Source organism: Spermophilus citellus (genome assembly GCF_964194105.1).
Source record: "Spermophilus citellus genome assembly, chromosome: 4".
NCBI lineage: Eukaryota > Metazoa > Chordata > Mammalia > Rodentia > Sciuridae > Spermophilus > Spermophilus citellus.
In genome coordinates, this window is record NC_138185.1 from 63,362,385 (window position 1) to 63,389,748 (window position 27,364).

Genomic DNA, 27,364 nt, shown 5'->3' on the forward strand with positions numbered 1-27,364 from the left:
ATTCTTATGTTGTTCCAGAGATTCTGATGAATATTTCATGTGCATTATCTTATTTGATCTTCATAATAGTTTAAGGAGGTAGATACTAATAATATCTTCATTTTATAGATTAAGAAATAGCTGGGTGGTGGCGCAGGCCTGTAATCTCAGTGACTTGGGAGACTGAGCCAGGAGGATGACAGTCTGAGGCCAGCCTCAGCAATTTAGCAAGATCCCAAGCAAATTAGTGAGACTCCTTCTCAAAATAAAAAATAAAAAAAGGGCCTGGGGATGTGGCTCAGTAGTTAAATGCCCATGGTTTCAATATCTGGTGGGCTGGGGGGTGGGAGAAAGAAAGAAGGAAAAGAAAGAAGGAAGGAAGGAAAGAAGGATGGAAGGAAGGAAAGAAGAGTTCCGCTTCAGAGACCTTAAGTGACTTGTCCAAGATGGTTAGTGATGTGGCCAAGCTATGAAATCAAGTCCATCTCTAAAAACTTGTGTATGTGGTCCCAGCAGCATTTTTCTCTCTTCTTTCTTGGTAGGGGAACCTTTTTATTTTTTAGGTATTAAAATATTTTTTAGAGACATTTCCACCATACACACTCAAACCTTGGGGATGAGTCGTAGTTCATTTACGATGGTCATCTTCAACTAATGTTTCTTTTTTAAATTAATTTATTTATATAAATGACAGCAGAATGCATTTTGATTCATTGTGCACAATTGCAGCACAACTTTACATTTCCATGGTGTACACGATGTAGCATCTCACCATATGTGCAGCCATACATGTACCTAGGATAATGATATCCATCTCATTCCACCATCTTTCCTGTCCCCATGCACCCTCCCTACCCTCCTTCCCCTTTGCCCAGTCAAAGTTCCTCCATTTTTCCCATGCTCTCCCTCCCTGTTATGAATCAGAATCCACTTATACAAGAAAACATTTCAGCCTTTGGTTTTTGGGGATTGGCTTATTTTGCTTAGCATGATATTCTCCAACTCCATCCGTTTACCTGCAAATGCCATAATTTTATGCTCTTTTAATGCTCAGTAACATTCCATTCTGTGTATATATACCACAGTCTCTTTATGCATCCATCTGTTGAAGGGCATCTAGGTTGCTTCCACAGTTTAGCTATCGTGAATTGAGCTGCTATGAACATTGATGTGGATGGATCACTATAGTATGCTGAGTGATTAATCCAAGGAAGGTAATAGTCATCTTTTCATCACTGTGATGAAAATACCTGACAAGAACAACTTAGAAGAGAAAAAGATTGGCTTTGGTTCATCGTTTGGGAGGATTCAGTCCATAGTCAGCCAGCTTCATGGCTCTGGGCCTGAGATGAGGCAGAACGTCATGGCAGAAGGGTGTGGCAGAGGAGAGCTACTCAGCTCATGGCAGTCAGGAAGAAGAAAGAAAGAAGATGAACCCTTTCAGGGCATGCCACCAATGACCTACTTCCTCCAACCAGGTTCTACCTCCCAGTACTTCATTCAGCCATCAAGCCATTAATGAGATCTGAGTGCTCATGATCCAATCACCTCCCCCCACAAAAAACCCACCTCTAAACACATAAGACTTTGAGGGACATTCTAGATGCAAACCATAACATAGGGGAACCTTGTTTTTTATTCAGGTTTTAAAATGTATTCAGAAGAATCGCCTCCATACAGACTCAACGCTGGGAGATGAGTCATGGGTAATTTAAGACGGTCATCTTCAACAAGTCTCAGGCCAGTGATTAATCCACGGAGGCAGTCATCCGGGTGAAGGCATCATCCAGAGGCTTCTGGGAAATATTTTCATGCCTAAAGAGGGGCATTATGGGGGAAGCACTTTCTCGCCATCACCTCTCTTCTTCCCTACTTAGAAAGCTGTTATGAAAGGATGTAAATCTAAGGGCTAGGGTGGCAATCTTATGACTTAAAGAAAAAGGCAAAGAGAATCACAGTGATGCCAACCTGGGGGCCTGACATCAATGGGCCATTGAACCAACTCTGGAACCACACCTACTTGAACGTTCTTGTTCAGTAAATAATAAAGAGCTTTATGATCTATAGTCGTGGTTACCAACAGCCAAATGCAACTGAGGCATACAACCCTTTAAAAAAAAGAAATCATCCAGATAAAAGATCATCTGATTGATTTACATAGTCACTCCTTAATAGCGAAAGGCAAGATGACTTAGTATAGAGGAAAGACCTCTGTGGCAACAGACAGGAGTCCCAGGTCCTGGCCTCTGAATAAGTGAACTTGACCAAGATACTTCATCTCTAGGACTCAGTTTCCCCATGAATTAGAAATGAAGAACATGCCAGATCTCGATCCCTTTCACATCTAATATCAGGTGGTTTCATAATATTGTAACCCCATGCTGTTTGCTTTATAATCTGTTGTCACGTCTTTCAAGGATAAGTTCCCTTTCTAAGACCCACTGAGCGATGAGGCATGGAGGCCAAAGAAAGAATGAGAGAGACTTCTTTGAGCTACTTTCTGCACATCCCCGGAGAGATTAATGTGTGCTCTGAGTCAGCAAAAGCTCCAGCTGTGAAACACAACACGCTCACTCTGCACTTTTGAGCAGCCCAGGGCAACCCACAGGGAGAGAAGCATGTTCACCCTCAGTCTGTTCAGTGGACCCCATGGGGCACGCCAAAGGCTACTCTCCTTTCTCTCTTCCCCTGCTAACATCTGACTTTCAACCTTCCTTCTCTGGAAACTAAATCAGTACTTTGCAAAGTGAAAATCAGCTCACCTGGGCTAGTGCTGCTTAAGATTTATTTTAGAGAGAGAGATTTCACACCCACTGACCCACAAAGGACCATTTTGGCTGTGCAATCATGAGATCCACCGAGGACTTGCATATTCACTGTCCGATGTGGTTGCTGGAGAAGGGGATTGGAGGAGTCATTTGTGCTTCTGAGTTTCTGATCTATACCTAGTGACAGATGGTGCCTTGGGACACCTTTCATGGCCTGACTCAGGATGATGGCAGTGTTTCTGTACAGCTCTCTGGACAGCCTATTCTGGGTAGAAAGTCTATGCCTTAGGGATCATTGCAGACCCTTGAAGTTCCCCTGGGAATTGTGATCTAGCTGTCTGGGACATCCTCTTGTCTAGAGAGATGAGCTGTTCAGCACTCTGCTGGAGACCCAGCCCTGATTCATACTTGTAACTTATGGGAGTGATGTATTTTGCATGAAAGGTTGCTGAAGGTTATATATGTCATGGGCACCTGCAAAAATCTTCCATGGATGGTACAGCAAGGTACAGGGGAAGCAAGAGTGCAAAGTCAAATATAACAGTTTCAAATCCCAGCTCTGGCACTGACTAGTTTTGACAAGTTATTTTAACTTCTTAGTGCCTACATTTCCTCATCTGTAAAATGGTGAAAATAATGTTTACTTTGCAGGTTGTAATAAGAAATAGAAATGCCCTATATAAAATACCTAGTACAGAATGCATGCAAGGAAAGAGCTTATCAAATTGTAACTCTTGGTGGTGGTGGTATAATTATTATAATTTTCTTTTAAAGTAGAAGAAAGGTAATAGAGGTTGAACCAGGCACTTGGAAATTACTGACTCTTTTAACCACCAGTTCCTTTTGCTTTCTAGGAAGAACTCTGTACATAATAAAATAAATCTTCCAACCTCATTAGTATAAAGTAACCCATAGTGAAGATGAATAGCAATGAGTGGATCACAGGGCCAGAAAACTTCGTTAGGAACTGGAGTCCACCATGCATTGCTTAAGATCTCAAAGCAGCACTTCCCTTACTGTGGGAACTGGGATTAGCATTCTGCCCATCTCACAGGGTCATTCAAAGATCAAATGAGAGTGTCCAGGGAAACTTGAAAAATCTATCAAGCACCGTACAAGGTTTTCAGGTGCAACTCCATTTCACTATGCTGGACAAGACTTATGTACACACAAAAAACCATCACTGCAAACACAAAAAAGAAGCCGTGTGGGGTCAGTGCCTACACCTTATATAGCACAAAAAGAAAAAGTCCTGGCATCTGTGCAGTTCCCGCTGACACAGAGTTTCTGTGTAAAACTACCTGGCTCTCTATCCTGGCTGCACAATAAAATCACTATATGCCTATAACTCACCTACAGAGACTCTGACTTAATTTTTCCAGAGCCAGATCTGTATTTTTAACAGCTTCTCAGATGATTGTAATGGAAAGTCAGGGCTGAGAATACTCTTCCAGAGCAGCAGTTCACAAATGAAAGTGATCTTGCCCCCCAGGGGACATTGGCAATGTCTGACATTTTTGGTTGTCACAACTGGGAGCAGGTTGCTATGGGCATCTATCTGGTGCTTAGAAACCAGGGATGCTGCTAAGTAGCTTACAATGCACAAGACAATCCCATCCAAGAACAAAGAATTAACCAGCCCAAAGCATCAGAAGACTGATTTAAAAAATAATAAAAACAGTAGCTAATTGTAATACACAGAAATGACTCAGCAATATTTCTGTTCCCATCTGTTCTCCCCACCTCAAGAGGTAGACTGTACTTCCCCTGTCCATGAAACCAAACAATCTTTATGACTGTACAAAGGAAGTAACGCATCTCAGCCTCTGAGGTGAGGTCACAAAAGGCAATGTGGCTTTGGTTTGCCTTTTTCTCTTGGGGTAGGCACCTTGGAAGCCCTGAGCTGACAAGTGGAAAACCCAGCTACAATGGGCTACCATCTTGGAAAGATCACACATAGAGAAGCCCACAAGGAGCCCCAGTGTCTGTCTTCCCAGTGAGGGCCCAGAGTGTGAGTGAGCCTTACTAAGGAGTCCAGCATCCCGCTTCCAGCTGCCCAAGGTGACAGGCAACTAGAGCAGAGGCCTTGTGTCACCCAGACTGCAGACTTATGAGCAAAGCGAATGGTGTGGAGGTTTTGATTCTCCAGGGAGTCTGTTTGTTTAGTATGCAAAATAGGTGATCAAGACAAAATCTGTTATGATTCTATGGAAGATCCACGTCTGAACCCCCCTGGTTAGGCCACCAAAATTAAATGCTTGCATGTACTCACTAGAGAGTGAGATACTTACATATTTCCAGCCCCCACACAACCCTGCAACCTCTATCTCCATTCTCAGTAAATACAGTTTACTTAAGGTTCTTCCATCCATGCCTGCTGTGTTTTCCATGGTCTGAAGGTCATGTTTTAAAGCATATGGTTTACTCTTAGTGAATGGAAACAAATATTAACATAATAAAGGGAATCAATCTAAATAAATAATATCTTATTCCATAAATAGAAAAATCGATAATTACCAAACATCTTTCACTTACAAGGTCTTCCAGGAGTATGCATCAAACTGCGAAGAATATAATTTACAAACTCCTTAAAGTCTTTGAAGTCCCATCCTTAGTACATCCTTGCCCCACATAAAGTTAATACAAGGGAGAAACTAAAGCATCGGATTGGATTGCAGTTGGATCAAAAGAACAGGATGAGTATTGACTGAGAAACAACCATGTGCAGACCCTAGGCTGGACAGTTAGTCTGGGTGACTTCATTGACTCTCCCAAAATCCTGAGAGCTAAGAACCATCCTACCATCCTCCACTGTCCTTGCACCCTGTTCTTCTCTCCCCACATCCTCCCTCTTTAGACACTTCCCTTTACTCCCAGCAAAACTAAAATACACACACTTTAAGCTTCAAATATTTTTATTCACTCTTGGTCAAAATTTAAGTAACAACTGAGAAACTATAAATTTGAACAAGAAATTAATCACTGGAAATTGTCAACACAAGCACTTTTGAGACTGAGGCAGGGGTTCTATCTCATAACATAGGAGTAAGTCAAAAAGCACAAAAGCAAAATTGCTCTAGACAAGTGGGAAAAGCATCCCACTCTAAACCAAATCCATACTTAATCTACATCTATATCAGCAAAGTGGGTTGCTGATAAGATCTCCTATTGAGCTTTGTTTGGGTTTTTTTTTTTTCATTTCATGATAGCTCTTAATCATGAAGCTACCATGCTTGTCTTTTGGTTGTTGGTTAGCTGGTAGGTTGTTTAGAATTTGTTTTTATTGATTTTATGTTAGTTGTAGAAAAATGAATTTAATCAGCAACCTTGTCTGAATATGAGTTCTCCAATTTTGTAAGAAACACAACTTATATAAATCTAAAAATATAAATTTCTTGGGGTGGGTACTGGAGGTATGGGGATTAAAATCAGCCTCATGCATGCTGGGCAAGTGTAGTACCACTGAGCCACATCCCCAGCCCTAATCCTTATACTGCAAACTGAACCCAGGGGTCCTCTACTCCTAAGCTACACGCCCAGCACTTTATTTTTTTAATTTTGAGACAGAATGTCCCCAGATTACAGAGTCTGGCCTGAACTTACAATCTTGCTGCCTCAGCCTTCTGAGTGGCTGGGATTACAGGTGTGTGTCACCATGCATGGCTTAAAAACATAAATTTCTCTAAGAGAAATTTGCATAAATTGTACAAGAAAATAATGGTACTTAAATTCAAACTAAGTTTTAAGCCCTATATTAAAACCTCAGTTTTCAAAACATTCAGTTTGTTTCTCAGATAACCTTCTATCAGGTCTCCCATCTTTAGTCTCTGTTCCCAGTGATCCATTCTTCATTGACATAGGGATTCTGCCAGTACTAAGTCTATCTATTTAGCTTACACATTACAGAACTGATGAAATACTGTAGGTCCCCAGACCCACTGGCCTAGGATGAAATGACCAAACCAAACTTCCATCAATCATCTGACCTCCATAAGCCCGTATTCAACCTCACAGAACACAGTGAAATTTGGGGTGTCCTGAAATGAGAATCAGTTCAGAACCAATATCCAGTAGTTCCCAAAAGTTCCCTTTATTTCCTTTCCCCAATGCATAGTTACCCTGGTAAAAGTTTGTAGGTCCCTTTGGAGAGCATGGGAGAAAGATTAGCAGTATTGATCTGTGGTAGTGTACTGGGGTTCTTTATCAAGCAAACCCAGCATCCCCTTCATTCAAGGAGTTCTGGGTCTATAAACTGGCTCCAATCTGGGGAATGATTTTAGACTTTTGTTCACTTAGCCTAGAATGTTTTTGCTTACACAGATCAAGTAAGAATTGAGTAGGTGTTAGCTTTTTGTCATTATGACCAAGATATCTGACAAGAACAACTGAGAGAAGGAAAAGTTATTTGGGGCTCATGGTTTCAGAGGTCTCAGTCCTTAGGCTGCCAATTCTATTGCTCTGGGCCCACGGTAAGGCAAAACACCACGGCAGAAGTACACGGTGGAGAAAAGCTGACAAGAGGCAGAGAGAGAGAGACGGGGAAGGAGGAAGGGACCAGGGACTGATATAGTCTAAGGCCACAGCCTCAGTGACCTACTTCCTTCAGACATGCCAACCTGTCTACATTCAAATTATTAATCCATCAACCAGATTAATCTACCAGTGAGGTTACAGCTCTCATAATTTAATTTTTTCAATACTGAATTGTTCCTTTGGGGTTTATATTTTGCCCCTAGTAAGGGAAGCTTTCTCTCTGCTTCCTGGGGCCATGTTCTGATCTGCTTTCCTCCACCAAGCCCTTCCACTGTAATGTTCTGCCTCACTCAGGCCTACAGCCAAGGAGTCGCTGTTTATGGACTAAGACCTCTGAAACTGTGAGAACCAAATGAATTTACTTTTCTCTATGGTGTTTCTGTCAGGTCTTTTGGTCACAGCAATGAATCATATACATGGCCAACCAGATCACTGCCTCTTATAAGTGTTTGATTAGGAGTATTCAATGATAATATTTTACATAATCTCTACTGCACATCACACCAGAGATTATCAGTATTCTCATTACCACTAGAAATAGAATCAACAGTATTTCAAATCTATTCAAATTACCCTGCCTGTAATCTCAACTATTCAGGAAGCTAAGGCAGGAGGATTGCAAGTTTGAGGCCTGCTGGGGCAACTTACTGAGACTTGATCTCAAAATAAATTTTTAAAAAATAGATAAATAGGCCTTTTCATTCGACCTCAGTGGTAGAATGCTTGCCTAGCATGTACAAGACCCTGGGTTGGATCCCCAACCGTGGAAAAAAAAAAGAGAAAAAAATCTAATCAGATTAAAGAAAAAATTCCAGAAACCCCAGAACCAATTCAGAAACCTGAACCTTAAGATTCTGATCCTCTGGAATCACTCCCAGGACCAACATCACCGGGGGGAGAGTGGACATCACAGTTCCTGCCATGTCACTCCCTTCCACGAAGACATTCAGTGTCTCCCTATTGCCTGTGGCACCAAGTCCACACTCCTTCAGGTGGCAATCAGTAATAAAGCATCCTATGATCTATAAATAAAAATTACAGATATAAACACATAAAGGAATATATGAAAATTCCCAGTTGTAGGTCTCCTTATCATGAGTAGCTGTTTATTAGGTGCATATGTCATGTCAGGGTTTGTGACATAGAATGGCCCCTTCTTTCAGGAACTGACTCACTGAATTCAGGACTAAGGACAAAGTAGCTCATCAATCAAATGCTCTCCCCAGAGGCTCAGCTAGCATTTGCATATAAAACAATTAAAAGATCATTTTCATGACAGCAGAATAATATATCCATCTCTGAGATGTTATGAAAATTCAACTCATAATTTATGCTAATGGATTCACCCTATCTGACATTTGCTCTCTGTCCTCCTTATAGCTGGCACAGACCCCAAGCCCCAGGGGGTCCCCTATTAGGCTCTAAATTACTGTCTGAACCATAAGACTCCCTGAGTCTTGGAAAGCCACTACAGATGGTAAGAAAAACTAACAGCCAACAAAATACACCTCAAGGGACTAAACCCTTCCAAGAAATCAAAATTTTTCAAGCAAACACAGAACACATGCCTAACAGTGGGGCTCTCTTTTGATCAGCATAAATGTGGAAAATATCCCATAGTTAAGAAGTACTTTTGCAATTCTGAAAAAACTTTGGTGTCAATTTATCAAAGGTAATCAGAGAAAGATGCTGTTGGTTTGTCTTAAATGTCACTTATACTAAATGTTGTCCTAGCTGAAAAAACGGTTTGTCAATAATTCAGGGTCACTCGAAAGAACCAGATGGTTTGTCAGCCAGGCATCACTGACTTCCTACCTTCATGACATTTCTTTAGGTGATTGGACTTGGGGTTTTTGTTTGTTTGTTCGTTTGGGGAGTTTTTTTAGCAAATATCCAGAAAATGCATAACATTCACCTGAGGGGAAATCAAAAGACATGGATTCATTCATCAGCCACCTGAAATCATGGAGCTTCAGATAATCCAAAGGTCACACACAACAGTAGAGATGATGCAAAAACAAGTCATGTAACTCTAGGCACTCCCCAGGCTCTATCTCTTATATTGTTTTTGTTTCTTTCCTATCTTAATCAAAATGATAGGAGTGGATATTACATTGCACAATTGTCTTGAGCCATGCTAAGCAGGGCTGAGTCTCTGATGCTACCAATATGTTCATGGACCTTTATCCTCCCCAGGTGAGACAGTTCTAGGTGAGGAACTCAATAAAACACAATGCTGGAGAGAAACAAACTTTCATCTCTCCAAAAAGCTCATAGAAGTGGCCCAGATATCTTTTTTACCTGGCCCAGGGGCATTTCTTTTATTTTCTGAACTGATTCATTCCTTTCCAGGAAGAAAACAAAATATCCTGTGATTTGAGACCTGAATCTGGGAGCAGGAAGTTCTCTTACAGCATTCCTGAGTCATTGACTAGGAATCAAGCCTAGAGGCATTATTTCAGAGGGTCCCCCACCCCCAGCAAAGAGAAAGGAAAGGGAAAGAGAAAAAGCACTGGATTAGCACCCGAGCAGGAAAGGTATTTTCATCAGCTAAGGTCAAATAGCTTGACCTCAAAATCTATACTACATGATTTGGCTGAGAAAAAATGCACAACATCATCTGAGAAAATCTGGTCCTGAACTTGGGTGGCTCATCATTTTAAGCAATCAGGTTAGTAATAATAACTTCAATCAACAATAACAATAACTAAGGTATCTTGAGTACCTGTTATATGCAGGCAGTATTTTAGCCAAGTTTACTATATTAAACTCCATCGATTCTCATAATAACCCTGTGAAACAGACATCCTCATCATCCCCATTTTACAGATGAGGAAACCAGGGCATAGAGAAACTACATAATTTTTCTAAAGTCACTCTACTAAGAATTGACAGAGCAAGAATTCAAACCCAAGCAACTGGTCCAGCATCCACATTGACCCATTATTTGCCTGCAGCTATAATTCACTGCAAATGCTAGAAGGGAGAGCATTATAACACAAAGGAAACTGACAACTGTTTAGAAGGCATTAAGTTCTGATTGCTTTACCTGTGTTATCTCACTTAGTCTTCATTCCAAATGTATTATGACCCTTCCTTATTCCATAGATGGGAAAACTGAGAACCAGAGAAGTTATGATGTGCCCAGGGTCACTGGCTGATCAATGGCATAGCCAGTTACCAAACCCTGGAGGTTAGAGTCCAGTACCCAAATCATTATGCACTGCACCACACTCCCTTTCTTGCAAGCAATTTGCGGTACCCCAGCAATCTGTGCGTGCTTGATGACATGGAGAGGAGCCTGGGCATGGCATGGTCTTTTTCCCACAGAGCATGTGTGAGAGCAGGCAGTATGGTGTATCAGAATGAGCACAGACTGCAGTCATCCAAAGCTGGGGTCAAACTCCTGCTTGGCATTTACTGTCTGTGCAGTCTTAAATAAGACTCTTTGCATCTATTTCCTCACGTCTAATCCTCAAGGTGATTCTAAGTGTTATGTGTGATGGCATGTGGAAATTCTGGTCTCAGAGGCCCTCAAATTATCTACCTCCCTGGATCCACTTACACATCTTTTGACTACAAAGAATTCAACAAGTGCACAGAAAGTCCATCCCTACTCAGGAGGACTGTCTACCCTCCTTGGGCTAAGTCATAGCATCTTCTTAGCAAACACTATGGGCATAATTGCCCGTACATGGGCTCTCCAGTTCAGGACTGCATTTCTTCCACCACTAGCATTTGCCAGCAGGAGCTGCAAACATACTATAGCCCTGTTACTGAGGTTTCCAGGCACCATGGTGCCGGAGAATCTGACAGGGCATGAAATCATTATTGGATCATTGCCAACTTGGAGTTATAGGGACCTAGGTTTCAGGTAGCAATAATGTAAAAGAAATTAATGTCTTGGAAATGCTTACATCGGTTGACAATGGTTTGGTTTTGGTTTGGATTTTTGTTTGCTCTTAAAAAAAACTTGTAGGGCTGGGGTTGTGACTTGCTTTACATATATGGGGACTGGGTTTAAGCCTCAGTACCACAAAAATAAATAAAGATATTGTGTCTTACAACTAAAAATAAATAAATAAATAAAACTGTTGTAGGCATTCATCCTTAATAACCTGCAACATTAAAGGCAGCTATCAGAATCTATTTATCTATCATATCATTTTTCAAACTTTTCAAATTTTGCTAGTGTTTAAAATCCCTGGTTGATACCCTTGCTTCTCAAGTCATTGCTTCTGTGTACATGTATTCAATCTCTTTTGGTTCCCTGAAGGTCACGTCTGACACAGTTCTAATTATTTTAAATTGCCTTTTTGTTAAACATGAACGTAAAAAATAATTTTAAAGCCTCCAGGATAATTCTTTATGAGAACTTTTACTTATTTTATGCCCAATCTTATTTATAGTGGCTCTAAATTAGCGACTAGCATACTACAACCCACAGACTAAATCTGGCCCACTGCCTGTATTTGTAAATAAAGTTTTATTGGAACACAGTCACATCGACTTCTTTACATTTTGCCTATTGATGCTTTTGTACTATAGTGGAAGAGCTGAGTAGTTGTGACAGAGGCCATCTGGGCGTGCAAAATCTAAAATATTTACTATTCAGGTCTTTGAAGCAATGTTTGCCAACTCTTTCTCTAAAGCAAGTAGTAAGGTTCAGAATCACACAAGGTATTTTATAGCACTTATCCTTACAGTAATTAAATAATTCTTTGTTTGTGAGTGCCTGCTTGTCCTGTTATAAGTAAGTTCCTTTGAGAGACAATGGCTATTTTCTTCCCAGGGCCCAAGCACAGAAACTAGCACAATGTAGATGAAAAACTAATATCTATTAGTTGAGTGAATGAGTTACATTGTTAGATAGGTTTGAACTCTTGAGGGTCATAAATATTCTTGGTTCTGAAAGAAAACCCAAGCCATAGAAACTTCTCAATATCAGCATATTTTCTGAACTCTAAATCTCATGGACTCTAAATGTAGAACGTAGATATGTTTTTTCAGGACATTTGGTGACAAGACAAACCCTTGTCATTATTGATAAATCTCTTCTATACCACACCATTTGTGCCCACCCTGTCTTTAACCTCACAAAATTTTCTCTGAAGTTTGGCACTGCTGGTGCTAGCCTCATAATTAACTTGCAAAGCTGGTCCTCCATCTTTGGAATCCATCTGTGCTTCACAGCACGATGCCCAACAGCCTTCAGGGGCTCTGCTGGTGTGCTCAGGCCCATCACTCATCCCCAAGGCACACAGGCATTCAACCACTAATACTCAGATACAAGAGAAACCAGGAGCAGATGCTTCTGGATTCTGGAAAGACACAGAAAGAAGAACTGAATGGAAGAGATTTCTGGCCTTCCACTTCCAAAATGTATTGTAATTTGGACATGGAATATGGTTAATATGAAGAGATAAATCTGACTCTCAGGGAGGCAACAAGACTTGAAAAACAAATTAAGAGCTCAGAAGTCTAGCAGACCTGGATAGGAAACCAAGCCCTGGTACTTACTTGTTGTGTAAAGTTGAGCCAATGAATTGATTTCTCTGAGATAAAAATATTTTAATTGCAAAATGAGTATAAAATGACAACTTTGCAGGGACACTCTGGTATATTTTAAGGTGTCTACCTGTGACAGGCATTACATGTATTTTACTTTTTGCTGCTTCACATTTTTGAATGCACAAGAAGAATGATCTTTAGAAATTTCTACTTACCAAGCATTCCTTTCTTGGAACTGGATAGACACATGTCCTTCTCTGCACTGGGCAGGGCAAAACTCACCACAAACACCTCCACTCCATCAGCCATCAGGGCCAAACCCAAGACAAAAAAGAGGGTCCACTGGAAGCGCCCATGACCACACTCATCAATGATGGTCTCATACTGGTGGGCCAGCTGCTCCTCATCTTCCATTCTCTCAGCCATAAGATCTGCCTGGCCCCGAAGGCCATCTTCCCTGGAGGGTGCCATCTTGTTCTGCTTGGCCTTGATATCATCTGGATGGGGGATGCCCTGGTACTCGCCCTCATAGATCTCATCCTCCTCATCATGGCCCTCTGTAACATCACTCTGCGCATCTTCATCCGGGTTGGATTCATTGCCCCGGTAATAGCCATCACTGGGGGCATATCCCTCATAATTGTCCTGATACTTGTAGTCATCCATCTCTTCACTCTGGGGCTGACTAGTTATCTCTCAGCTATATTTCTTGGTCTGTGGTAGAGGTTTGGGCTGTTCCAAAAACCATCATCCGTGTGTAGGATTTAAATGTAGAATATGTTCATGTGTCTTCTTGAGTGAAAGTCACACCTGTTTTCTTCCTCTTTGCTTCTCAAGACAACCAGATTTGTGCAAAGATTACCTAAGTGTTATTTTGCGTTCAGTGTCTGTTTGGAGGTCTTCAGAAAGTTGCAAGCTCTGGCCTGGTCTCCTTCAGTGACCCGAAGACACAGGCTGGGAAGTGCTGATTAAAAATGGACCCAGCTGCTCTTCTTGACAAGGAGCAAGTAGATTTGGCAGCTTGCTTGCTAGACTGATTTGTTCTGCCACTGAAGGTTATGCCCTGAGAATAGAGAAAGAGAAGAATGTTATAGAAGGCTGAAGTTCTGACAAAATGCTCTCAGGATTAAACCAATATATTTAGTCATACCAATGCTTCATGGGTAAGGTAGAGGAAATCTTGATTAAACATTTGAATTTGTATCAACTGAATGATGAGTGACTCAGTGAGACTGAAGGAGGAGGGAGAAGAAACCAGGTCAGAGGCCCTTTGAAGCTCTGATTCACCCATGAAAGGGGTCAAATCTTATGCACGAATGAATCATGAAGTGGTCAAGGGATTTTTGGTACAAGATAATTTTGTGCCCCAGATTTCCTCTTTGAATGTAACAGGGCTTTATTAACAGAAGAAGTTTATTGCAGTTCAATGTCTGTTATGAAAATGCCAGCTTTTCTAACTTTGTGAAGTGGCTGTATGAGGAAGGAAGGGAAGGAAGAAGGAGGGAAGGAGGGAGAAAGAGAGGAGGGAGGGAAAGAGGAAGAAAGGAAGGAAGGAAGGAAAGAAAAGGAAAAGGGAGGAGAGGGAAGGAAGACAAGAAAGAAATATAAATAGATAAATCCAGGACAGTTTTCCTGAGGCTCAACACTGTAGTTCAAAGACCACTCTGACCTAGTATTGGCTTCAATGGGAAAGAACAGGAAGGAGTGGTGAAGACCCAGAGCCTCACTGCTTGGGTCTGAAACTGGTTGGGTGACCATTCATTCATCTTCCCAAGCCTCAATTTTCTCATCTGTAAAATGAGAATAACAATGGAACTTAACTCATAAGATTATACACAAAGTGTCTAATCTGAATTAAGCCCTGATATTATTATTGTTGTTGTTTGCTAGTTCCAATTCTGGAAGCCAGAGGCCTGGTCTATATCACAGTTTCAATCCCTAGTTCCCACTGATGAGTTCTATACCCAACACACTGACATCCTGCCCTAAATTACCTTCCTAGAATCTCAAGTCTCACAAGGTTTGGAGTCACCATTTAATGATACCTACCCTGTAGCAGGAAATGTGCTAAATGTGTCACATCCTTTATCTGAAATTCTCAGAACATGGAAGGAAGGAAGGAAGGAAGGAAGGAAGGAAGGAAGGAAGGAAGGAAGGAAGGAAGGAAGATCTTCCACTTACAGAGGGTTAGTAACGTGGGTTAGTAATGTGACAAGGCCACAGAGCTAGGATCAACACAAGGTCCACTGGTCCCAAAGCCAGTTCCTTCCAGGCCCTTGTGCTTCCTAATAGTGCTCTGAGAGACTGTCACTTTACATCACCTGGGAACTTTAAAAATACAAATTCCCAGACCTTGTAAAAGGCTCAGAGCTCTGGTTTGCACACAACTCCCCAAGTGGCTCTGCTCCACCTCACTGAGCACTTCTCAGGGGCAGAGGCTGCCCCCCTCCTTCCCTCACTCCCTCCCTCACTGCACTCCAACTGTGCCAAAATGCCAGACCTCCAGAGGGACAAATGCTCAGGTCTCTGCATACCAGCGCTGCCAGAAACTCACTCCCCAGCCCAACCTACCTGCTAAAAAGTACATCTGCCATCAACTCTTACAGTCCTCGTTATCACACCTGAGATTTACTGTACTTTCCCCAGGCTCAGCAGATGTCACCTCACAATGGGTTGGACAGGCTTGTCCTCCTGCTGCCCACAGCCCATCCCTGGGTCTTCTGCCTCACATCTGCCACCTGGCTCTCCTAGTCCTCAGCAGTGGACAGACTCCAGCTCTGGAAATCATCTGACCCCAACAATACAATGCATTTCCTTCTAGGAGAACGCCAGACAGCAGCCTTTCTCAGATGTGGGCCAGAACCACAGGGTACCAGTGAGAGGCTCATTAGTTATGCAAATCCGAGGACTCCTCCCCAAAGACAGGAGTGCAGACACAAGGACACAAAGTGCAGGAGGCCTGGAAATCTGTATTTTCCATGAGCACCACAGGGAATCCAGGGGACTGCACTTCCAAAGTGCTATGGGAGCCCGCAAGAAATATTTACTAACCACCCTTCCAGGCTTTTTATCATTCCCAGTAAATAAATTTATATTAGACCATGCTGGCCTGAACTTGTCAGATTAATATTCTAAATCTGTTTTTATTACATGCATTTAGGGACCACAGGAGAAATATAAATCACATGTAAACAGCATGAGAATTTGCAGAGTGCTACAAAAACGGGAAAGGAATGCCAACTGCCTGAGATCTGGTGTGTTATTTCCATTCTGGAGGCCCTGCAAAAGTGTCATGAGCCAGAAGTGATGGATTTGTGATTTCAAAAGCACATGTGGGAAATACCACTTTGGGCAAAGATTCTGGGACTCGCCTATGGAAAGAAGCATATCCTTGTCAACACTAATCCCACTTGCCTGATGCAGTTTTAAATGCAGTAGAATAAAGGGGCTTCACAGTCAAACATTCTTATTATTTTTTTAATCTATTTAATTGAGAAATGCCAAGTTGTTTATTTGATTGTTTGTTGGCAGCAGTACAATTTCTAGAGAATGCAGCAATTAATTATTTGCAATATTGTTGATTAAATTGTATTCCTCCAAAAAGGTATGTTGAAGCCTTAGCCCCCAGGATCTCAGAATGTGATCTCATTAGGAACAGGGTCTTTATAGGGGGTGGTCAAGTTAAGATGAGATCATTAGGGTGGTCCTAATCCAATATGAGGATTGGTCCTAATCCAAAGGGGAAACTTGGATGTAGAGACAGATGTGCACAAGGAGGAGGTGATATGGAAACCCAGGGAGAGTACCATCTATAAGACAAAAAATGCCTGAAGCTACCAGCAGCTGAGAGCCAGGCCTGGAAAAGATTGTCCAGCACAGACTTCAGAAGGAGCTGACCAGCTGACAACTTCATTTTGAACTGTAAGCCTCCAGAACTGGTCAACAACAGATTTTTATTTAGTCACCCAAATTTGTACTATTTATTTCAGCAGCCTCAAGAAGCTAATACATTCAACAAACCTAGAGTTTATCAGCTAACTAGCCATGATAAAACAATCACGAGAGCAATTGTTAACTGACCACTAAAGTGTGTTACAAGCACATTTATTGATTCTCAGAGTGAATAGCGAAACAAGATTATTTTATCCATTTTGCAAATGGAGAAACTGAGGCCTAGGAGTATTAAGAATAGGCCCAAATCAATACCGTCAATATCAGGGCTTGGATCTGAAAACGTGTTCCAACAGGAAGTGAAGGATGATTTAGGAAGGACTATCAGGGACTTGACTAACCAAGATAAGTCAAGGTCAGACTGAGCTGACAGAAGAGCTAAGCTGGATTTCTGACTCCCCCATTAGGGTTTGCTTGCTCATCCTCAACAAACATTTCCCAGAATGCTAACTTAAATCATTATAGTAAATATGGAATGAGATCCCCATTCTCAGGAGGTCAGATTAAAACAACACAAAGCATAATGCAGTACTAAAACTTATAACCTTAACTATTAATAATATTATCATGTTTCCTTTATTGAGTGCTTGCCTTGTATCTTTGTGGCAGGTGCTGTGCTCAGTTTACCATGTGCTTTGTTCTTCTCACCCTTTGAGGCAGGACTATTCTTATCCCACTTTGCAGAAGACGTGATGGAGGCTGAAGAAGTTAGAGAGGTGACCCAGGGTCACAGATAGATAGTAAGTTCTCCAAGGGGTTTCAGAGGAGCAAGGGACCACTACGTGCTGGATCTTTTGAGATGGCATCGTGAAGGTAAAGGGGCACCCAAGGGCAGCAAAGGGCTCAGAGAACCCAACAACAGAGAAGAGCATATCACAGGCTGCAGAGTGAAGATAGGCAAAGGCACGGAGGTACCAAAGGCTTTGCTTGTTTGGGCAGTGATGAAGTGGCCAGTTGGCCTACAGCAAATGATCCAAGAAGGGGACATATGGGAGATTGATGAAGAAGTATGTAGAGGTTGACTGAGTGCCCTGCTCAGGAGGGGGACTTTATTTGAGCAAGGGATTATTAAAGTGAGCATAGCATTGTGTGCAAAGCAGGAGTCTAGAAAGATCTTTCTGCTGGGAGTGTGTCTTGGTCTTGAACAGAAAACCTGGAGACAGTGAAACCAGAGAGAAGCTTGTGTGTGTGTGTGTGTGTGTGTGTGTGTGTGTGTACGCACGTGCATGCATGTGCACATACACGTCAGTGTGTGTCTGTGTGGTTTTGGTAACAGTTCAGAAGTGAGTAAGGCCTGGAAAAAGGTGTTGCCCATGGGGATGGGAGGAAAGACAAATGGGAAGCAAGTGGGACATTTCCCAGTATCGGGAAATGTGTAAAGGAGAAGGCCAAGGACTGGAACTATGGTAACTCCAAGCAGCTGAATTCTGGACAGAAAAATCTTTCCAGCACCCTATAATTTCTGTGTAAAATCAAGACAAATAAAAGTCTTTTTGCAGACTGATCTGCCCTTTTACTATGGTGGGGGAATAGGTGACAAAGATCCTGGTGTCAGAGGGCCCCAGGTTCAAATCCTGATCTCATACTACCTGTGTACAAGCACTTAACCACTTGCTGCCTCAGTTTCCTCACCTGTAAGATGGTTATAAGACAGTACCTATGTCATAGAGGATTGTAAGGAAAGTGATCTCAGCTTGAGCCCAGTATCACTCCAGAGAAGAACAAACCAACATTTAGTAACTAATGAAAACCACTTCTCAAAAATGTCCTAGTGCTAATCTCTTAAATGTCTTCCTTTATCTCTTACAAATCTATTTACTTCTGCATCAATGCTGCTTGATTCAGAATTACTATGCAGTGAACACTTGTCCATAATTAAATATCATAGAGAACACAGCTAAAATATAACCAAGCAATGTAATGCTTCCCCAAATCTATTCTGTACAACATTTGGCCTTGAATATGCTCATTTAAGAGAAAAAAAAAGAGCAAATAGATTTGGGAAACATTACATCTTTTATTTGCTGTTCTCTTTTGGCAATTCACAATGAGCACCATATTATATGCTGTGAGAAGACCTCAACAAAAACCGATTTAATACTATAATGACATACTTCTGCACACACATTAGAATAGCCATAATCAATGGGCAGACAATAACAAGTGTTGGCTAGGATGTAATGAACTGCAGCCCTTGAAAGTGATGGTCAGAGCATAAAATGGTCCCGCCACTTTAGAAGACAGCTTGGCAGGTTCTCAAAATGTTAAACATGCACTTAACAAACAACCCAGCAATTCCATCCTAAGCATCTACCCTAGAAAAACAGAAACATATGTCCACATAAAGACTTGCACATGAAAGTTAATAGCAACATCACTGAAAATAGCCACAAACTGAGAACAATACAAACGCACCAATTAGACGTGGTCTATCTATACATTGGAATATAAACTGGCAACAAAAAGGAACAAATTACTAATACAGACTGCCTCAGTCTGGCTGGGCACAGAATCACGAGCCACTCAAGCAGGAACAAAACTTTATTTTTGAAAAAGCCGCCAATACTCCGTACACGCCGGCAAGCCAAAAACCGCTTCTGCATAACTGTCCATAGAAATACATAGATCTCCCCATTTCTTTGGGTATTCATTTCTCGAGGTGCCCATGTCATACAAAATGCATATGCTCTTCTCTGGTTAATGTCTTATTTTAGGGTATCCCATTCACAAACCTAGCAATGGGTGAGAAATTTCTTCCCTTATATCACCTCTTACTCTAGTTTCCCTTTTAAGAAATCATGCCAATATTGAGTACTCAAAGAGAGCAGGAGATAAAAGAAATACCTCTGCACCCTGTACAGAGGACACAAACTGCAGTCCCAGAATTGCCATCAAGTTGCTGAGGGACCCTGGATGAGTCACACAATTTCTGAGGCCGCTACCCCTTACTGCTCAAGTGAAGACTGTACTGGATGATTTTTATTTATTTATTTATTTAAAGCTGTAGATGGATGGCATGCCTTTATTTTGTTCACTTTTATGTGGTGCCATGGATCGAACCCAGTGCCACACACATGCTAGGCAAGTGCTCTGCCCCTGAGCTACAGCCCCAGCTCCTGTGCTGGATGATTTCTAAGGCCCTTTCTAGCAATCTGAGTCAATATTTTCTGAAGTATTTATTATTTTTTAAATTAATTTTTTAATTTATATATGACAGTGGAATGCATTACAATTCTTCTTACACATATAGAGCACAATTTTTCATCTCTGGCAGTATACAAAGTATACTCATACCAATTCGTGTCTTCATACATGTACTTTAGATAATAATGTCCATTACATTCCACCATCATTTCTAACCCCATGCCCCCTCCCTTTCCCTTCCACGCCTCTGCCCTATCTAGAATTTGTCTATTCCTCCTATGCTCCCCTTCTCTATCCCACCATGAATCAGCCTCCTTATATCAGAGAAAAAATTCGACATTTGGTTATTTGGGATTGGTTAACTTCACTTAGCAATATCTTTTTCTGATGTATCTATAAAAATTCTTTGAACTATCTATTAAATATAGTATAACATAATTATTCTCATTTTAATATCTAAGATATTGACTCTGGAATTAAGAGCAACATTTACAAACCAAATAACCATTTTTAAAACTAATTTGATGGCTTTTTAACTCTCAAACATTTAGAACTACTCCAATGGGTCCCAAGGCATTGTGTATTGCTGAGGGCCATTACCAAGTAGGAAATTTCCTTGCCAGCGTACCCCATGTTAATTTCGCTGTTGACATTGCATGTAAGGTGACCTTGCTCAAAGACCAAGGCGGATCCGGGTTTAAAGCTGATCAGGTTTGAGGAAGTATCCCAATCCTTGGGTTTAGGGCGTTCCCGGTTTAAGACAAGGCGTTCCCAGTTTAAGACCTTGGATTTTAGGGAAGTTCGATGTTGAGGATTATTGCTGCTGGAATTAGGGCGTTCCTGCTGCCTAAGCTCCTGTTGAACTCTCGTGAGATTCAGAGAGCATTTTGGGAAATAAGCCTCGTGGAGTAGGTGATTTGGGTAGCAGCAGAACTGGGATTGCCCCAGAACGTGTGTGGAGGCCGGTGTGAGTTCGGGAATAAAGAATTGCTGTTTGAATCTACAAAGCTGTGTGGTGGCTCGTGATTCTGTGCCCAGCCAAGACTGCGGCATTTGGTGGCCTGTACGCGGAACGTCTGAAACTTGGAGGTAAGTGAAATTCCTCGCCCCTGAGGGAAGGCGAGAGAATGGGTGACTATTTTAAAAAACAATGTGTTCTTGTTCTGATTTATTTCGTTTTTGTTTCAAACTGCCTGTCCCTAGAAATTTCTCAGGCAAACTGGGAAAAATGGATGGCTGAAGGTTTGAAGTTTGTCAGCCCAGAGAAAGAGAAAATTGATACAGCGAATTTTTATTCAGTTTTTGTTTCATTCAGTTTCGGTTTTGTTCTGTGTTATCTTATTGGGTTGCGTTATTCTTATAGAAGATTAGAAATTAGTAAAAAAGAAACCGAAAAGGTGTTAAGCAAAGTGTTAGAGATTCAGACCATGGAGAAAGACATTTTAGATCAAGCAAAAGAGAAGGTCTCTCGAGCTAGTCAGACAGAGGAAGAAAATTTAAAGGAAAAGGGGTTATTAGGAAAAGGGCCACAACAAGAGGCTGTTACTAACTCCGTTTTATTACCAGAGGGCGTAATTCAACCAACAGCCCCACGGATGGAAACAGCTGAGTGGCCCTCAAACCCCGTAGTTGATAAGTGGGATCCTGAGACAGGACCTCAAAGATTAGCATGCCCTGTACTTGAACAGGTAGGAGGGCAGCGAATTCACCGTGCTTTAGATTTTAAAACAGTGAAGCAGTTAAAGGAGGCTGTAACAACCTACGGTCCCCAAGCTCCCTTCACGGTAAGCATGGTCGAATCCATTATTAACTTGGACATGACGCCAGCAGATTGGGCTAGCATGTGTAAATCTGTGCTAAATGGAGGACAATATTTGTTATGGAAAGTTGCCAATGAGGAATTTTGCACGGAGACAGCTAGGCGAAATGCAGCAGCTGGTTACCCTCAAAGAAATCTAGAAATGCTTTTAGGAAAAGGACCTTATGAGGGTCAACGGCAACAAATTGAATATGATCCTGCTGTATATGCACAAATTGCTGTAGACGCAGTTAGGGCATGGAAGACTTTACAAGGACATGGAGATTCACAAGGTCAGCTATCTAAGGTAATACAGAGACCTAATGAACCTTACGCTGACTTTGTAGATAGGCTTATTCAAACAGCCGCCAAAATTTTTGGGGATACAGATCAAGCAATGCCATTAATAAAACAACTTGCTTATGACCAAGCGAATCGTTGCTGCAGAGAGGTTATTAGACCATGGAGACATGAAGACTTAAATACATATATTAAACTATGTAGAGATATTAATGAACAAGGGCAAGTCTTGGCAGCTGCAGTACAACAGGCTTTAGATGCCAGGCCAGAAACATGCTATAATTGCGAACAAACAGGACATTTTAAAAGGAGTTGCCCTATAAGAGGAGGTTTTAACAAAACTAGAAATCAAAGGAATAGAATACCGGGTATTTGCCCACGATGCCGTAGAGGGAGACATTGGGCTAATGAATGCCGTTCTCAAACCACCATAGAAGGTACTCCGTTATCAAAAAACAGACAAGGATCAGGTATTTACCCACAATATCGTGGAGAAAGGCATCAGGCTTCATTGCCAAAAAACGGAGTGAGGGGCCCAATGCTCCGGGGCCCAAAACCACAAATATACGGGGCAGTGGAGGAACCCAGCAACACCATCAGGGTGGTGCCCAGGACACATTGTCCATTAAATCCCTCATCAGACAAACCCGAGGGAGCGCAGGGTTGGACATCTGCGCCTCTGCCAGAGCAGTATTAACTCCAGAGATGGGAGTTCAAATCATTCCTACAGGAGTAAAAGGACCTCTTCCCCAAGGAACAGTAGGCTTATTATTGGGACGTAGTTCATCTACATTAAAAGGACTTATGATAAGTCCTGGGGTAATTGATCCCGATTATGTAGGTGAAATAAAAATTATAGCTAGTTCTCCAGGAGGTATATCAGTAATTTCACCTGGAGATAGAATAGCACAGTTGTTAATAATACCCAGCCTACATAATAAGTTCTCTAGTCATAATGTAGAAAGAGGTTCTAAGGGATTAGGCTCCACAGGTGTGGAGAGACTGGGCTATGTTGTCTTTAAATTTAGATTCTCGCCCGATGCTAAAACTAAATATTCAAGGGCACGAGTTTAATGGGCTACTGGACACAGGTGCTGACCTTAGCATTATATCTCGTCGAGAATGGCCAAAACATTGGCCATTACAACAAGCCACTCAAACGCTTCGAGGCCTAGGAGTGGCTACTAATCCCCATAGAAGTTCTATGGTATTAGATTGGAAGGATCCTGAAGGATGTGAAGGAACTATACAACCATATGTTTTGGATCACCTTCCTATTAATCTATGGGGACGAGATGTCCTGGATCAACTAGGTTTGATGTTAACAAATAACATCAATTCTAATGCGCCCACTACTAGGGCTAGACAAGGTGTTAAGAAAGAAAAAAGATTAGGAAAACAAGAACAAGGTTTAGCAGCACCAATTCAATTAGATCAAGGAACAGACAGACATGGGTCGGATTTTCAGAAAGGGCCACTGAGATAATCAAAATTACTTGGAAATCAGAAAGACCAGTGTGGGTTCCTCAGTGGCCCTTGACTAAAGAAAAGATACAAGTAGCCCATGATCTGGTCAAACAACAATTAGCGGAAGGACATTTACAACCTTCCGTATCTCCCCATAATACTCCCATTTTTGTCATCAAAAAGAAATCGGGTAAATGGAGATTATTGCAAGATTTAAGAGCCATTAATAATGAGATGGTTATTATGGGACCTGCTCAATCAGGGATTCCTCAATTGTCTGCTTTACCAAAAACGTGGCATGTTTTATCTATAGATATTAAAGATTGTTTTTTTTCGATTCCAATTCATCCCGAGGATAGTCCACGTTTTGCATTTACTATCCCTGCATTAAATCATGAAGGTCCCGATGAGAGATATGAGTGGAAAGTACTCCCTCAAGGTATGGCTAACAGTCCAACTATGTGTCAAATCTATGTAAATAAAGCAATCCAGCCACTTAGAAATCAAAATCCTGAACTAAAAATATTTCACTATATGGATGATGTATTATTAGCACATAAAGATAAAAACATATTGCTGGAATGTTATGCCACACTTACGAACTTATTAAAAAATTATAATCTAGAGATAGGAATAGATAAAGTACAATTAAATTTTCCAATTAATTATTTAGGAGTTCTATTATCCTCAACCATGGTCCGTCCACCGAAAATTCAAATACGAGTAGATCAACTCAAATCACTCAACGATTTTCAAAAGTTATTGGGAGACATAAATTGGATAAGGCCTTATCTAGGCATACCAACAGGAGAGTTGGGACCTTTATTTGATATTCTAAAGGGTCCATCAGATCCTAATGCACCCCGAATGTTAACTCCTAAAGCTAGAAAGGCATTAAAAATTATTGAAACTTATATGGAAAATATGCATTTAGATAGAATTGATATAAGTTTGCCTTTATTATTTATTGTACTACCAACAAAAAATATTCCTACAGGAGTATTTTGGCAAGAAGGTCCATTATTGTGGATACATTTATCTTATTCTCCTAACACTATTCTTACTAGGTATCCTGAGGCTGTAGGACAATTAATACTCAAAGGAATAAGAGCAGCAAAAGGAGTGTTTGGAATTTCTCCCAATAAAATTATTACTCCATATACTATGGATCAAATTGATGAGTTAGCTAATGAGCTAAATACTTGGGCAATAATCATGTGTAAATCTAATGTTTCATTTGATAATCATTTGCCATCGAATCCTTTGTTGTCTTTTTGGTCTAAGCATCCTGTAATTTTTCCTAAAATGACAAGGAAAACACCTATCATGAATGCTCCAAATATATTCACTGATGGGTCTAATAATGGTACAGCAGCTGTAGTTACCCCTGATCAAACTTTTACGTTTTTAGTACCCAATCAGCTCAAAAGGTAGAGCTTAATGCAGTTTTACAAGCTTTTGTGATGTTCAAAGATTCTGTATTTAATTTATTTTCTGATAGTCAATATATAGTTAATGCTATTAATTCCCTTGAAGATGCTGGTAGGATTTCCCCTTCCTCTACTGTTTTTTCTTTGTTTTCCACTATACAAAGTCTAATATGGGACAGAAAAGATCCATTCTTTATAGGACATATTAGGGCACATACAGGATTGCCTGGAGCCCTTAGTTTGGGCAATGATTTAGCAGATAAAACTACACATGACGTACATATTTTCTCTACATTAGAAGAAGCTACAAATTTTCATAAAAGGTTTCATGTTAATGCTAATACTTTACAAAAGCGTTTTAAAATAACTAAGGAACAAGCCAGGCATATAATAAAACAATGTCAAAATTGTGTGACCTTTCTACCACAAGTTAATCTTGGAGTCAATCCTAGAGGACTGATACCTAACCATATTTGGCAGATGGACGTCACACACTTGCCAGAATTTGGAAAATTAAAATATTTACATGTTACAGTTGATACTTCTTCTGGATTTTTGATGGGCTCCCTTCATGCCGGAGAAAAAACTAAAGATGTTATAGCTCATTGCTTACAAAATTTTGCCACTGTGGGTGTTCCTAAACAGTTAAAAACTGATAACGGTCCTGGTTATACATCTGCCTCTTTTAAACAATTTTGCTCATCATTCGGTATTACTCATATAACAGGAATCCCATACAATCCACAGGGACAAGGCATAGTTGAAAGAGCTCATCAAACTATTAAAACGTACCTATTAAAGCAAAAAGAGGGAATTGGTAAGGGGTATATATCCCCCAAAGATAAACTTAAAATAACCCTTTTTACTCTAAACTTTTTAAATTTGGATTCATCAGGACTTAGTGCTGCGGAAAGACATATGTATCCGAAAAATGTACATAAGCCTAAGGTACTTTGGAAAGATGTTCTAACAGGACAATGGAAAGGTCCTGATCCAGTTATTGTCTGGAATCGGGGTTCCATCTGTGTTTTTCCGCAGGGAGAACAGCAGCCGATTTGGATTCCAGAGAGATTAACTAAAGCAATTTCTACAGAAAAAGAAGATGATTTGACTCAAATCCATAACAGCTGATATCCAGAGCTCCAGTTTGGCTATTCTTACATCTGCGACAGTGATTAACCATGGTGCTTTTTTCAATATCTATTTTATTATTGCATTTTTCCCACATCGTAAAGTTCTATTTTATTTTTGAGCTCATACAAACCTAGGTTAATGTTTTTCTGATCAGTTTTATTTTTTGACTGTGTTTTATTTTTTGACTGTGGAGTTTTTAAACATTGCAATGGAGATTTCACCTAGGTAAAACTACAAGGCCTTTATTGTCTTATGTGTTGTATGTTATGTGTGCACATTTCTGTTTTGTGTTGTATGTCTGTATGTGTGTATGTCCATATTTCATATATAAGGAGCGCTCATGAAAAAATGGATCCGAATTTTTTTTTTATTCACGTGATTTAAATGCTTTAATTTTAATTAGGTATACAGCTGTTAAGGATTGTTTTTTAAGGAGGTTAACAGATCTGTTTGTTTACTTTCACCTTTCCTTTTCATTATATTTAATAATTCTGTTCAGGATAATGTCTCTTTAGCATCATTGCCAGAATTCCCATCTCCATCCCATTGCCGGTGAAGACTAAGATAAAACCAAACTACAGCTTCTATGACAGTCATCACAGTAAACTGCATAAACTGATGCATCAATGAAATTAACTCAACAAGTAATGCTCAATCAAGGACTCGATTTACTTTGGGAGGAAATGGACATATTGATAGACTCCTCCGATTTGAACTGCCTGCAGAACTTGCCTGGACTATATATCAGTTGCATGCATTGTGAAATATCATCTGATGCAGCGAATTGTGGTACTGCTGGCATATCTTTGCTGATGGTGTCACCAGTGACGCAATTTTTCCAAAGGAGCCATCAATTGGCTTGGTGTCGTGGCATTTCTGTATCCTCCTCCCTTCTACTAGTGATGGTCTAAAATTTGGGGGCCAACAGAGGTGAGGCAAGAACCTCACCCCCCCACTGGCACCAAGGATATTTGGGGGCCAACAGAGGTGAGGCAAGAACCTCACCCCCCCACTGGTGCATAGGCCTATCCACAAGCATGGCTGAATGCTGGACCGGTAGTCAGTGACGGGTTGATCTGATTGCAGTGGATTCAACCTAAGACAGGAGGCTGACGCCTAAAGGTCAGTTTTCCCATGACGGGTAAGAACCATATGTTGAATTGGACAACCTACCAGGCACGGTCCTTAAGCCACATTGCTTGTTGTTTAATTAATCAGAAGGGGGGAGATGCTGAGGGCCATTACCAAGTAGGAAATTTCCTTGCCAGCGTACCCCATGTTAATTTCGCTGTTGACATTGCATGTAAGGTGACCTTGCTCAAAGACCAAGGCGGATCCGGGTTTAAAGC

The 27,364-nt window shown here is 40.9% G+C and overlaps 1 protein-coding gene across 1 annotated transcript in view; it reads right to left on the reverse strand.

Moving 5' to 3' along the window:
• Positions 1 to 27,364, reverse strand: part of SV2B (synaptic vesicle glycoprotein 2B) — a 180,538-nt gene that overhangs the window by 53,751 nt on the left and 99,423 nt on the right. Inside the window, exon 3 of the mRNA XM_081292247.1 lies at positions 13,007 to 13,854. Within this exon, the coding sequence (XP_081148373.1) occupies positions 13,007 to 13,457 (451 nt within the window). The 5' untranslated portion in view covers positions 13,458 to 13,854. The remainder of the gene's footprint in view (positions 1 to 13,006; positions 13,855 to 27,364) is intronic.